The sequence below is a fragment of the Gymnoscopelus microlampas genome (genome assembly GCF_963454915.1).
Source record: "Gymnoscopelus microlampas genome assembly, chromosome: 9".
Classification (NCBI taxonomy): domain Eukaryota; kingdom Metazoa; phylum Chordata; class Actinopteri; order Myctophiformes; family Myctophidae; genus Gymnoscopelus; species Gymnoscopelus microlampas.
The window spans coordinates 13,270,714-13,284,875 of record NC_139946.1 but is presented as its reverse complement, the minus strand read 5'-3'; the positions used below and the strand labels follow the sequence as shown (position 1 = coordinate 13,284,875).

The 14,162-nt window shown below is 43.7% G+C and overlaps 1 protein-coding gene across 1 annotated transcript in view; it reads left to right on the top strand.

The window, feature by feature from the left end:
• Nucleotides 1-339: 339 nt before the first annotated feature.
• The window catches only part of notch2 (notch receptor 2), an 85,019-nt gene continuing 71,196 nt past the window's right edge, over nucleotides 340-14,162 (top strand). The window contains exon 1 of the mRNA XM_084067460.1: nucleotides 340-720. Within this exon, the coding sequence (XP_083923586.1) occupies nucleotides 648-720 (73 nt within the window). The 5' untranslated portion in view covers nucleotides 340-647. The remainder of the gene's footprint in view (nucleotides 721-14,162) is intronic.

The window sequence follows — 14,162 nt, the reverse complement described above, 5'->3', positions numbered from 1 at the left end:
TACTTCTTTCAACAACAACAAAATCTTTAAACAAAAAACGTATTCATGTATATAAACAAATAATAACACGCCAACATTATAAGGATTTTATATTTACAAAGTGGCGTCTTTATTTATCTTCATAACCCCAAGATAGATCCATGCTGACTATTGACTAAACCCTGGTTATACTTCGTCGTACGACGGCACTGCGGGCAAAAAATACCTGCTCTACAAGCTCACGATGTATCACTTCGGAACGCGTGGTGTGCTTGTAGATCCGGTATTTTCGGAAGGATTATGCGGAAGGATATCCGTGTGTGCCTGTGTGTTTTTTTTCCTCTCTTGACTTCAGTGAACTGCTGAGCGGAGAGTGGCGAAGAAACTTTAAAGTGCCGTCTTTCTTTCCGAGGGAAAAAAGACTCATGTTTTTTTCAGTACGATTTTTTTAAAAGCCAAACGGCACATGGCTTCGTATCCAAACGGAATTGAAATGTTCTAATTTTCTAAATCAACGTAGGTGGGATTTTTTTCTCTCCCTTCATTATATGTGAGCCACCCCATTAAGCGCAGGGTTTTTTTGGAGAACCAACTTGAACCGGAGGAGGAGAGACAGCAGCTCAGCCCGGCGCTCAGTGTCGCGACCCTATGTGGATTTTACTGAAAAAATGGGCCAAATACCCGGTTTCTCTTCGGGCAAACTAATAGTATTCGTCCTCTGCTGCGTCGAACTGTCATTTGGTAAGTTTGTAGACGTTTAAAATACACATTTCTGCCATTTGTAAAAAAGTTTCGTGGCATCTGTGCATCTGCGGGTTAGTAGTGCTGCACCGTCCGCATCGCTGCACACGCTCTCTGGTGCAGTAAGAATGTCTAAGGTGATTTTGTACACTTTCTGCTGTGTTTACAATCAAAACACAGTCTTAAAGCTTTACGTTAGAATGCTTTACATTGATTTAAACTTGTCTGGTCGTGTTTGGTTTCGTCGGTCAGTGTGTGTTTTGGAAGAAAGGTGAAGGTGAAGTGTGTCAGGCGACTGATAAACCACTGCATTTCTTTGGTTTTGATTTGAACAGTCATGTTGTTAACACATGAATCGAATGACGCCTTGATCTACAGTGAAATTCAGTGCGTGGTTTAGGTTTCAGTTGATAGTAAAAAGTCCTTCTCCACGCTGTTTGGTGTGAGTATGAGTCGCTAAAAGGGGGCTGCACCTCTGCCCAGATGTTGAGCAGCAGTTCGCCCATTACAAGAGAGAATTCAAAATGGACACTTAGCTGCCTAATGTTTTTTTTAGTGTTGAAAGGTTGTTATAATTAAGAGAGGAGCTGTGTGTGGTTGAAAGACACCTGCCATGTCAAGTTATGTTCCACTTAAATTTGGGCAGTTTTTAGCCCAGAGTTGCTTTTTTTGTCCTCTTTCCTATTCTCAGATATGGACACCAAAATGAATCTTCATTTTCTTCTTTGAATCTTATAAAAGCACCCTTGAGGCCTAACTTAATCTTTGAGTGTGCCACTATGTCTGTATGTGTTTAGGTTTGACTTTAGTTTCTCTGAGTTAAAGGATAACTAGTAGCACTGTTGCAATTAAGAATCTGAGATTTTATATAACCTGCACATTTTCATAAATAGGTTATTGGGTTACTGGCCTTGGTATTACTACTTAACTAAATCATCACGTTTACAGGCTCCTGAAAAGGCTTGAATGGCCATATATTGGAAAAGCATGGTCAATAACAAAGTCTGTAGGCCTAGTGAGCCTCGCTGGGCTTGGGGCTAAGGGTGCCAAGGTAACAAAGATGATTTCATCTGACATCCTTTATTTGCCCAGAGATACATGTGGCAAGCCTACCCTTTCTCACGTTTTTTTATATGGACTGGCTGACTTCTGAACAGAGGAGTCCTACAAAAGAATAGAAGACAATGTAAAAGTGCTGCAGGCAGTGCAAGGAGAAGCGGATGGAATGTAGCTGTTGGTGTTTCACATTCCTCCCTTCCTTTCTCTTCATGATCTCTCTCTCTCTCTCTCTCTCTCTCTCTCTCTCTCTCTCTCTGCCTTCTTTTTTTCTGCCCCTCTCATGCACTCTCTCACACCCTCTCTCTTTCTACCTGTTCTTTATGTGACAGACACACTGTGCTGCTACACTCAGCACAAGTTTTTCTGCTGTCTCTTATTGTGCTTTTGCTTTATTGAATGTTGCTGCTATAAAGCACTGTTAACTTTTTACCTCACATTGTTGTGCATTCCAAAAGTACAAAAACTATATACAGAGTACAAACAGGGCACCACATAATTTATTATCTGTATATCTGTGCATATATGCAATTAAAGTCCAAGGCACTGTAGCCCAGCAAATTGAATTGATGTCACTGTTAATTAAAGTGCTACTAATCAACATTTCACTCTTTAGTTAAAACAACATACTGAGGCCTATACTTAGGCCCATGCAGAGTAAGTAATTGTTATGTATAAACAAATAAAAACATAGCTAAGATCTTATATTACTGTGGTTTTTGGAATGGTTCGTTATTTGCCCCCTGAGTAACTTGAACTGTCATTTCTGTGGCACACGACATTGTGTTGCCCCGCAGTAGCGTGGGCATGTGGATAGATGCATAATATTTCCCGACAGACAGCAGGCAGCTGGTGTGCGTGTGTGTATCTATTTGCGTGTGTACATATTTCGTTCGTGGATGCACATTGCCGATGGCCAGCGATTGTATACCGCCCATGGCTTTCCTTGTCCTCTGCCCCAAACTGGAGCCTGGTGTGAAATGTGATTTATCTGTTCCATGCTTCATGGCCCTCAGCTCTGAACACAAAGCTGTTTATTGAGCTACCCACAACACTGCGTTATTTACTGAGTGCCGGTCCGACCCACTGGCTTGTGCTGGAGTTATTAATGTGGCCCAGAGTGTCCTCCTCCCTGTGACTTCTCTATTCTCCCCTCCCGTTCCTCTCTTGTTTCATACAGAAAATTCCAAGATAAGTCATGCGTCATCAGGTTATATTCAGTGCAGTTGTAGAAGAACACTAGTTTTAAAAAAAAACACGTAGCAAGGAATCTGCATGTTCCGCCATTCTTATATTGTGCACCTTTCCCCCATTTCTCCCTAATTTAGTTGTTATGCTAATTGATTCCTCCCCACACACTTCATCATTTTAATAAATACATATATATTTTACTTAAGGAACTTCCTGCCTGGTATTATATTTAGGATTAGTAATGGTACTAGTAAATCTGTCCACCACGTGTGTTTCGATGCTCTGTTTGTTGGTTGTAGTGAGAGAGAGAGAGAGAGAGAGAGAGAGAGAGAGCAGTAAATAATGACACATCAAGCTACAGCAGCAGAGTGTAGAACTGTATGAGGTCAAACCATGTGGTCCTGTGGGATTGGGGTCCAGATGTGTGTGCTTCGCAGGTGTTTACACATGCTGTGTGTGTGTGTGTGTGTGTGTGTGTGTGTGTGTGTGTGTGTGTGTGTGTGTGTGTGTGTGTGTGTGTGTGTGTGTGTGTGTGTGTGTGTGTGTGTGTGTTTAATGGACAGAGGGCTTTGTGTGGACTGGAGCATACGATAGGTCTAACAGACCAGTGATTCTCAAAGTGGGGTCCAGGGACCCTCAAAGTTCCTTGAAGGGGGGTTCCAAATGGATCCTTACAGGTCTGTAACTCCGAGAGTGTACACTACACATGGAACCAAATGGACCCGGGGGTCTTTGAAATGAAAAGGTTTGAAAAACACTTTAATAGACGACCACGATACATTAGGTCTATAAGTTAGGCCTGATGTGAGGGTCTTCATATTACTTAGCTTGGAACACACAGTGGACATGGCCCCACATTAATCTAATGCTGGGGCAGAGCCAAAACCCACGTCCACTCGACCATTCCATTCTTTGAGCCTTTTACCCTTGAGACATAAAAAAAAAATACCATTCAAGATGTGTATGAAGCTGGGTTAGGGTACGTGCACTACTTGTACATTTACCACCAGGGGGTTTGTGTGGCGGTGAAGGTAGACGGATTACAGAGCGTTGTGTCTGCACTGTTGAACAGGTTAGCAAATTAACAGGGAATTACTATGGCCTGCATTCCTTGTCCAGCACAGCCCAGTAATCCTGGAGACAGGGCAGGCAGGCAGGGCTAGATGCCGGTGGTAGTGTGTGAGCCAGGAAGCGTATATCAGCAGGCAAGGTGGAGGAGAAAGACGGAGAGTTTCTCCTAAGAATTTTTATTGGAGCGGGTTGGCAGTGGTGAATTGGTTCTGTTCCCAGTTCCAGTTCTAGTGCTTGTTATGGTTCAACATGTCTCTTGTTTAGGTAGCAGTTATATAATGAATCAGACCGACTCTGCTGTAAATGCCTGCCATGTTAAGTTATAGTGGAATTTTAGAAGTGATGTAGTCTTAACTCTGGTGAATGAATTGCGGGGAAACGATGCACTGGTTAAGGTAGAGTAGAGGAATGTTAGAAGGGCAACAGGTAGACAGATGTGGAGATACAGACAGAGACAAGATGCACTTCGGGATGGTTTTAATGACTGTGTATGTGTATTGGCTGTTTCCAAAGAGAACTAGAAAAAGTGCTCCTCAGAGCACAAGTCTCCGCCAGCAGACTTGTGTTGGGAATGTTGGGAATGTTCTAATTCTTATGTTCTAATTCTTACAAAAAATAGAACATGTTACTGTGTCATAGTAACATGACACAAGTGTCCTATCCGTCTGTATAACTGTCCTATCCGTCCTGTCTGTATAAGTGTCCTATCCGTCCTGTCTGTATAAGTGTCCTATCCGTCCTGTCTGTATAAGTGTCCTATCCGTCCTGTCTATGTAAGTGTCCTATCCGTCCTGTCTGTGTAAGTGTCCTATCTGTCCTGTCTGTGTAAGTGTCCTATCTGTCCTGTCTGTGTAAGTGTCCTATCCAATTGTTACAGTATCCGCCATTACTCAGCCATTTCGTGATTATTCCTGTCTTACCTCACTTTGAAAGAGGCTAAGACTTTTTCAAAGTGACACATGTATTTATAGGCCGCTATACATCACTAGCCAATCAGATCACACTATTTCACCGTATTGTCACGTGTCACGTGAGGCTTGACCAATGTTAGCTTGGCCGAGGGGGGGGGGGACGGAAAGTGAAAACAATGTCTCCTGGCGGAGACAATCAGTAGAACACTAAACACTATTTCAGGAGTTGCATTGATCATTGTCGTGTGTGGGGGGGTCTTGTGCCTCGTTCCATAATGAATTCCTTTTTTGCAGAACATGAATGCAAAAAATGTTCAGGCTTACAAACTAAAATAATCAACATAGTGTAATATCAATATCAAACATGTTTTGTAAAGCACTAAACATGTTTATAAAAATCACACCCTGTGTGAAGGTAGCGGCGCCTTTGAATACATTATGTCATCGATATGTGTTTATAATGTGTTTATAGCCATGTGTCATGTGAAGCTTGACCAATCACTTTGTTGACGGGTCTGACCAATCAGAGCGTCGACGACAGATAAAGTTAAATTGAGGATCTAACTTTAAATAACTTACCTAGAAGGAGACTTTAGCCAAATAAAAATATATACAAAAAAAAACATGAGGAAATAAAAAATAAACCTTGACATCATAGTGATGTCATGAATAGTCCCCTTGCCTGACAAATCACAACCTTGACGGGCCTGACCAATCAGAACCTTGACGGGCCTGACCAATCAGAACCTTGACGGGCCTGACCAATCAGAACCTTAACGGACTCTTGGATTCTCGATCGTCTCTATCAAACCATTCTGTCATAACGGATGACTGGGTCCCGAACTCAGACTTTCTATACATTCACCCTTCATCTGTTCTTGTATCTTTCTCTTTCTATTCGTCATATTAACTTTAAATAACTTACCTAGACGGAGACTTTAGCCAAATGAATAATAAGATGAAGTCATTGTCATCGTTTATATAGACATCGAATTCTATATTCATGACATCATAGTGATGTCATGAATAGTGACCAATCACAACTTTGGCGCACCTGACCAATCAGAACGTTGACGCACCTGACCAATCAGAACGTTGACGCACCTGACCAATCAGAACGTTGGCGCACCTGACCAATCAGAACGTTGACGCAAAAGCCAGGCATAGAGGGCTAATATCCGCTCTATACCTAAAGGTATAGAGCGGCTAGCGCCGCTAAAAAACAGGATATAATAAACCGGTGAGAATAAGGGTCCTTATGTGGTCTCATATCAACCCTTGTGTGGACTGAAGTTTGGCTTAAAAAATAGAAAGCTGCAAGGTATTAATGTGATTATTTAATCAGTAACTCATTGCGATACTGTATGAGAGACCCTGACATACAAGTATGAGTCAGAGTTGGCCTACTTCATCATTAGCATTCATTGATATATATATGGCCATAAAAATAGTATGTGTTCCTCTTGATTGCTTTCCACTGAATTACTCTAACTACCAGCATGCCTTACGCACATCCCTTCCAAAGCAGCTCCTAGCCGGGTGTGAGAACATACCCCTCACTAAGGTGAAAACAGACACATAATATGCATTTAGTGAATAGTTTGACCAAACAGGGCTAATGTTTTGTTTCGGTGAATCCTACTCATCACTCTCTCTTTGAGATCTACTTCTGGGAGGCGTGTACATGGCACACACAAGAATGCAGACACACTGCCCCCTTAGCTCATGTCAATCACCTTGTTAAGACTGTCAATTACCTTGTTACGCACGGTACCCACCCAAAAAAGCATCCGCAGTCCGCACACGCTTTCACATTCTGTGGGTTTCATGCGTTAGGCTGTACCAAGTGGTCAGGGAAGAGAGAGGGGTGTTGTTGGAGGGTTCTTTGTGTATTATTTGGCTTTTGTTTGGTATTTCGTTAGTTCATTATCCATTTGTTTCAAACCTGTATTAGGTAAATAGTTATTTTGAATTGTGTCTGCAAATATATTAGTGTTGTTAAATGGTGTTTACATATCTTCTAAAGTCATTGTGGGAGTGTCGTGGGGCCCTTCACTGTGGAGGTGCTGGTAGAGGCTGAACTAAATCTTGTGTAGTCCGTCTTAGAAACACCCTCAGGGCCGGGCATGGGGCCGGTTCGACTGGAACTACAGGAAGCATGGACTTAAGTCCACTGTAGTTCAGGAAGAACTTAGATTTTCACTGTGATGACGTCACATAGGAAGCATTCCAAGCTAAAAATAAAAAACACAGAACCCCCCACAAAAGCCATTGCCACATCATGCTTATTACAGTATGTCCTCAACTTAAAAACATCAGGATTTGGCTTCAAATTCGGCGAAGTGGTCCTTTAAATGACAAGCAATGCCAGTACAACGAGAGGACAAAGCATGCCATACATACAATACATTCATATAGCCCACTGAATGGCATACGGGCATACGTTGTCTGTGTAGGCAGTCAGAGGGGCAGACAGCTACTGTAGGGCGCAAAAAGAAGGCAGAACAAACTAGCCTAAATGAAGGAAGTAGACAAGAAGCAAAGGAGTTTGACTAAGTCTGCTCTCGAATTTTGCAGCCATGTTATATTAATACAAATTTGGACTTTCTCAGCCACCATGTCATGAGGCAAAGACTGCCGGTTGGTCTTCCCCAAGTGCCTGGAGGGTTTGGGTTTAGCTGTATACAGCCATGTCAATTGAATTTACTGATGTCTAATCTGATAAAAGCTGCTTCGTTCTGTTAGTGTTTGTGCTGCTAGGCTGTACATTTTCATAAAAAAAATAGACTTAACATCCTTTGACATTAAATCTGTACAATGGCCTAAAGTCACAAGAGACAAACTAGCCTAAATGGAGGAAGTAGACAATCTGTAACAATAATTTATAACATGGCTGCAGAATTCAAGAGCTTTTACTGGAACCCCTTGTTTTACACAATAAAACCGATGTTAATTCACGAATTAATCCGAGAATTTTAACTAAATGGAATGGCCCTTTAAGGGTCCATTTGGTTCCATTTGTATACTCAGATTTAATTCAGCTCAGGATTTTACAGTGTAGTAAAGAGAAAAGAAAAGTCCTCGAATCAGCCTGCTTTTTTTTGCCTGCTTCTCCCTCTTACTCAGTCTGTACACCTCAACACGCACGCTCGCATTATACGTATATATATATATAAAACAGCCAGCCAGGCTGACAGTGCAGTGTGAATCCTGCTGTACCAACACAGCACAGCCCTCCTCTCTGTGTACTCAGCTTTAGATGAGGCCCGCAAACTCCTCCACGTAATTACAAGAGCCGGGCCAGCTTCTCAGTTGCTTCAGGCAGTCAGTCAGCTAGGTTAGCTTAGGCGTATTCGCCCTGTCTCACTGTTGCCATTGGCATCGGTCAGCTTGGTTCAGCGCGTCTCCTCCCTCGCTCTCAACTTGACCCGCAGAGAGCCAGGGCCCCGTGAACCCCGGCTTGATGCTTCTGCCGCTCATCTGTGTGGGCCCAGTAAAGTTTAAGCTCTACCCTCTGGGCAATGTTGTTTGGTTTTAACACCCCCCACTCCACACACACACACGCTGAGCTAAGGGTATTTTATTGCAAGTTACCACGGCAACCCTCTGCCCCGCTAGGATAGAGAGGGCTTGTACAGCAATTCCAGGAAATGGGGTTACTTCCACACTCGGTGCGAACAACTTCCTGCCCTCTCCCTGTATGGACGTGCGCCAGGCCTCGGTGGACGCCCATTCGTGTGCTGTGTCTTTGTCAGTAGTTTCATAATTACTTCCCCATCTCAATCCTCAGCCATTAGCTCAAAGCTTGCTCGCTCATGCCCCCCCCCTCCACCCCCCTTCTCTGTCCCTCTCTCTCTGACACAATTTGTCTCTCTGTCTCTCTCTCTCTGTCGCTTTCTCTCTCTCCCCCTGTAAGTCATTCTTTTTTATGCTCATGACATAGCCAGGTCTCCCGAGGGGCTGGCTGTGGTTTCAGTGACAAAGCACTGGCGAGCGCTGAGGGAGGAACCAGCCTCATGCCGGCGCTGTGCACAAAACACCCAGCGGTCCTCCCAGTCTCCTCTGACTAGACAGAAAACAAGCCTCTGATTGTCATCTGCTTCTCTGCTCCAGGCCCTAATGGAGCCAGGATGGTTCCGCTTGGAGGCCCATATATATGGATGCTTTCAATTCAACGTGAATAACTGTTACTCTCCTCCGTTTGGAACTTGATTTGAGGAAAGCGGCACGTCGCATGACACTTTGTCGCAGAAGCTGAACCCATTAAGACCTTAATGCGTTCAGCAGTTTTTGGAAAAAAATCAAAACATTTTTTTTTCAAGATCTTTCAAAAATAGCAGATCTACAAGCTCATAGCGCGACACTCGGTGCCGCGCTATGAGCTTGTATATCTGCTATTTTTGAATAGCCAAAGAAATCTAAAGTGACACAGATGCGTTCCAGGTCTTAATGGGATAAATTAGGCTTTAGTGGCAGTCACCTATTCCTATCCCTGTATTGTGTGTGTGTGTGTGTGTGTGTGTGTGTGTGTGTGTGTGTGTGTGTGTGTGTGTGTGTGTGGGGGGGGGGGGGGGGTGAGAAATCTGTGGTCGTGAACCAATTTCATGAACATAATGAGAATTTCTCTTATCTTTGGGACAGTATTTTCCATCCATCATCCTGTCTACTGACTGACTTCATTCATGCTAGGATCAGCATTTATTTCTGTATCAATTGGCAGTGTAATTAATGCTTCACAGATTTATCAGTAGCTAATCATTTATCATATCTGTCTATATACTGTATCTGTGTATAGGACTCAATGCACGTAGTGTGGGCAGAAAGAAAGAAACATTCTTGTCCAGTTGTCCCATTGTAAGACAGGGGGGGGGGAGGGGATGGTCTTGTTGGGTCTGTATCTCTGCTCTCAAACGGTCATGTTGTTCTGATCTTGTGTTGCCATAAAACACATGGCATCCAGCATCAACAGTTACGAGTATTGTAGCCTCCCTCCTGCCTCCCGGGTTGCCAGATCATGTGCGCATATCCCCCCACGGATGCGTCGACCGGGTTGGACTAGTAAGGAATAATTCTCGATTATTCGATGAACCTACATGAGCAAGATTAAGTCGGTTACTGGTTCTTTGATATCGGTTTCGATATATGTTGGGCTAATTGCCCCGGCCATACCTGGAATGACCGTCTGGCGTCTGGTACCACGCACTCACTATTCACCATGCATGGTGATCTCTAGCGTTCTGCACGCCTCTTTCATCTGAGAAAAGAGCATGAGCTAAATGCGCTAAACGTAAGCCTCGGTGAAAATAACACTGAATGTTTATGCACAGTGAGTGTATTGGAATGGCCTCTTGGTCGGTCAATCATTTGCCCCTAATGGAATTTTTGCTGAAAGGAAGGGTCAGGCGTACTAAAATAACCTGCCTGAATGCATTTCACAGATTGGTGCACAACAGGCTATGTAAACCTGAACCAAGTTGCACACAGTCCCACAGTTGATGACCAATGGATCGGAAACTTTACAGAATTGTAAATCGTTCCGTTATCATGCTAACATACTTAACCCCTTAAAAAGAAGACAGCGGATAAAGCAGGTCTAATCATATTGACAGTCTAAATGTCTTTGTATGCATAAACCTACACTTGGACATAAACCACGTTCAATGACATGCCCAAAATAGTGACGTAAGACTGACGCCCCTAATTTGTAAAATAGTAAAAAATAGCCGATTTACAAGTTCACAACATGCCGCACCGCAACACTTTGTGAGCTTGCAGATCAGCTATTTACGCTTGTTGCTACAACAAAGTATATAGAAGTGGTTAACCACTTAAACCCCAGCATCCGTATTGTTGTGGGGAAAGCTTTCGCAGAAAAAATAGCTGATCGACAAGCTCACACAACGGCGCACCTCGTTGCGACGGGTTGTGAGCTTGTCGATCGGCTATTTTCAGCGAAAAATAACAGCAATAACAGAAAACTGAAAAGACACTAACTGGTATAGTGTCAGTGCATTCGTGTGCATTCGTGTGTCCTTGGGGGGGGGGGGGGGGGTTCCAGACAGGGGGTCCCCAGCAGACACAGATGAAAGTAGACATACCAGTGAAGGGTCTTTCACTTTCACTTCGGGGTCCATCTCAAACGGAAACGTATTTATGAAAGATGTTTAACAGGATTATGTTATGTTATGTTACTTATTTAATTGGTTCTCAAAGTGTGCAGCCCCCTCAAGGACCCCCAGGAGTCCTTGAGGGGGTTGCAGGGGGTCCCCAGCAAAAGCAATTTTATACAGCATCACAATCATTTGAACCACTTTATCCATTTATACGTTGGCTATTCAAAAAGTGCCACGAAGTGCCACGCTGCGAGCTTGTACATCTGCTATCTTAGATTTTGTATTGAAAAACCTCGAAAATTATTATTTCGGATTTTTTCACAAAAAAATCTTCTCTTCTGGGTGTCGTCGTCCATGGTGGCCAAATATATATCAATTTGGGAGTCACTGCCATGAAGAAGTTTGAGAACCCTATGCAGTCTCTGTCTGCTTCACATTAAGCGTCTCCTCATAGCTTCACGCTCCCATCAGCGGGGATCACAGGCCGCTCTCCTCCCAGTCCCACCACACCACAGACACCGTAAATCTCCTCCTCTCTCCTCCTGCCTTTCTTCTCATCATGCACTCCTCCCCTCTTTCGCTCTTTTTCATTTGCCTCCTTTTTTTTTCTTCTTTTTTTATTTTCTTCACCATCTCTCCAATGCCTCATCCAGAGAGCTCATATGAAAACAGATGGAAGGAAGATGAGATGAGGGAGAAAAAAAGAAGTGGAACGTGGATTTTTTTTGGCGCGGTGGTGGAGGTTATAATACCTCTCTAAGCATTAGATCAATTACCTGCTGTGTTTTTCTTTCTCTCTTGCCTTCAGCCCTGGGTCGGCTCATTGTTGACTCTGTCGATAGAGTCTTATCATGGCTCTGATCCCTGGGAATTCCACACGACCGCAGCTCATTGATAGGAGGTGTGAGAACCGCCATTAGATAGAGCCGATGGAATGTTGGTATATCGATAGGACGCCCGCATTTACAATGCAACCAGTCTGGAGTGTTTTTGTTTTTATACCAGGAGAGATTGTGTGTGTGTGTGTGTGTGTGTGTGTGTGTGTGTGTGTGTGTGTGTGTGTGTGTGTGTGTGTGTGTGTGTGTGAGTGTGAGTGTGAGTGAGTGAGTGAGTGAGTGAGTGAGTGCGTGCGTGCTTGCGTGCGTGCGTGTTAATGTGTCAATCTTCATCTGTTGTAACTTGTTTGTTTACTTGCTTGTATGTTAGCTGTTACACTGCAAGAGCAGTTATTTGTCTCCCTGCCCTCTTAAAATCTAGCTGGCTTGCAGTGCCTGGGAAGTGTTTGTGTGTGTGTGACGTGTGTGTGTGTGTGTGTGTGTGTGTCTCTCTCCATTCGTTCCCCCCTTAGGCTTGTTTCTCATTTAAACTCTCTTCTTTTGTCTTCCCCTTCAACATTGTTTCTTTTTGTTGCTTTTGGTCACCTGTGTGTGTCCTATACATTGACTAAAGCTTTCACACCAACACCTGTCCATCCATGCCCACGTATACATTTACAACATTTTAGATATTTTTCAAACATTTTCAAAAACAGCAGATGTACAAGCTTGCAGCTGTGACGCGCCGTGAGCTTGTAGATCTGCTATTTTTGAATAGCCCAACATATAAATGGATAAAGTGGTTAGGAGTGATTGTGATGCTGCTATATTAAATTACTTTTGCTGGGGACCCCCTGCAACCCCCTCAAGGACCCCTGGGGGTCCCCGGACCCCACTTTGAGAACCATTGAAATAATTAACATAGCATAACCCCCGTTAACATCCTTCACAACTACGTTTCCACTTGAGATGGACCCCGAAGTGAAAGGGAAAGACCCTTCACTGATATGTCTAGGATGGACATCCTTTTTGTGTGTTTCGGTCAGTAGGGGAATGGTACAAAAATAGACTTATTGGTTTTCGCGGTCAGACATAATTGTGACGTCGTGAAACTGTGTGTGACATCAGTTTAAGCTTAAAAGCTGTGTGTGTCTGTGTGTATGTATGGGCATGTGTGCGTGGGTGTGTGTTGGGATTACGGATTTCACGCTGGTTTATGTACTTGTATCTCCATGTCTAATGGCTTATGCCGGTCGGCCCGACTCCAGGACAGTCTTCCTTCTGTCTCTGTCCAGCAGAACTCGTACTCCGGGCCCTGAGTGTTTTAAGACTTGAAACCGACCCAAGGCCTGCTGTGTCGTGACTCGTGGGGCCTTGATCCTACAGGACAACTGGGGTTTACTGGGTCTATAGAGAGCACTGGTTCGCAAACATTTTGGCTCAAGACCCTAAAGAGAAATTGGACGTCTCCCCGGCCACTCAAACTAGTGAAAATAGCTGATCTACAAGCTCACAACGTGAACTTGCGATGCAACGCGTTGTGAGCTCGTAGATCTGCTATTTTCAATACTTTTTTTAAGCATATAAAATGTTTGGAATTTCTTAGATTCTTTGGGGAAAATGTTGACTTTTTTTTTCTTCTGAAGCATTTAGATTTAGATGTTTTTGTTTTGTTTGGGGAAGTCTTTTAAAATAATAACTTACAAAAATGTTGGAAACGAAAAAGGATATTTACCCATGACCCATAAAAATGGGCCTGTGACCCACAATTGGGAAACAGTGGTGTAGAGGTTAAGATCCCAAACCCACGCAGACCGACTCAGAAGGTTCTCCTCCTATCTCACTTATTCTTACACATTATTTAACCACTTTAAACCCTACAATATATACTTACTGTAGTCGTCCGGAATCCCCCCAGAGGTCTATACTAGGGCCCCTTCCCCGTCTAGACTAAGTATCTTCACTGGAAAAAATGGCTGTTCTGCACGCTCACAACGTGGTTCGATGCGAAGCGTTGTGAGCTTGTACTATTTTCGCAGAGCGTTCGTTCGCCCCAGAATGGGGACACTTAGGGTTATTGTGGTTAAGAGGTTCATGCATCATAAAAGCCTGCATGGAAAGTGTTGCTGGCAAAATGTGTAAGCAGCTATCAGGCGTATGATCACTTAAGTACAAATTTGACCGACCCACCCCCCCAATCATAAAAGCATGATTGTCATCCGATCGTACAGCTGGCCCTGTCCTCATATCGATGAGGACCCCGTGACGTGACCTTAGATGACACA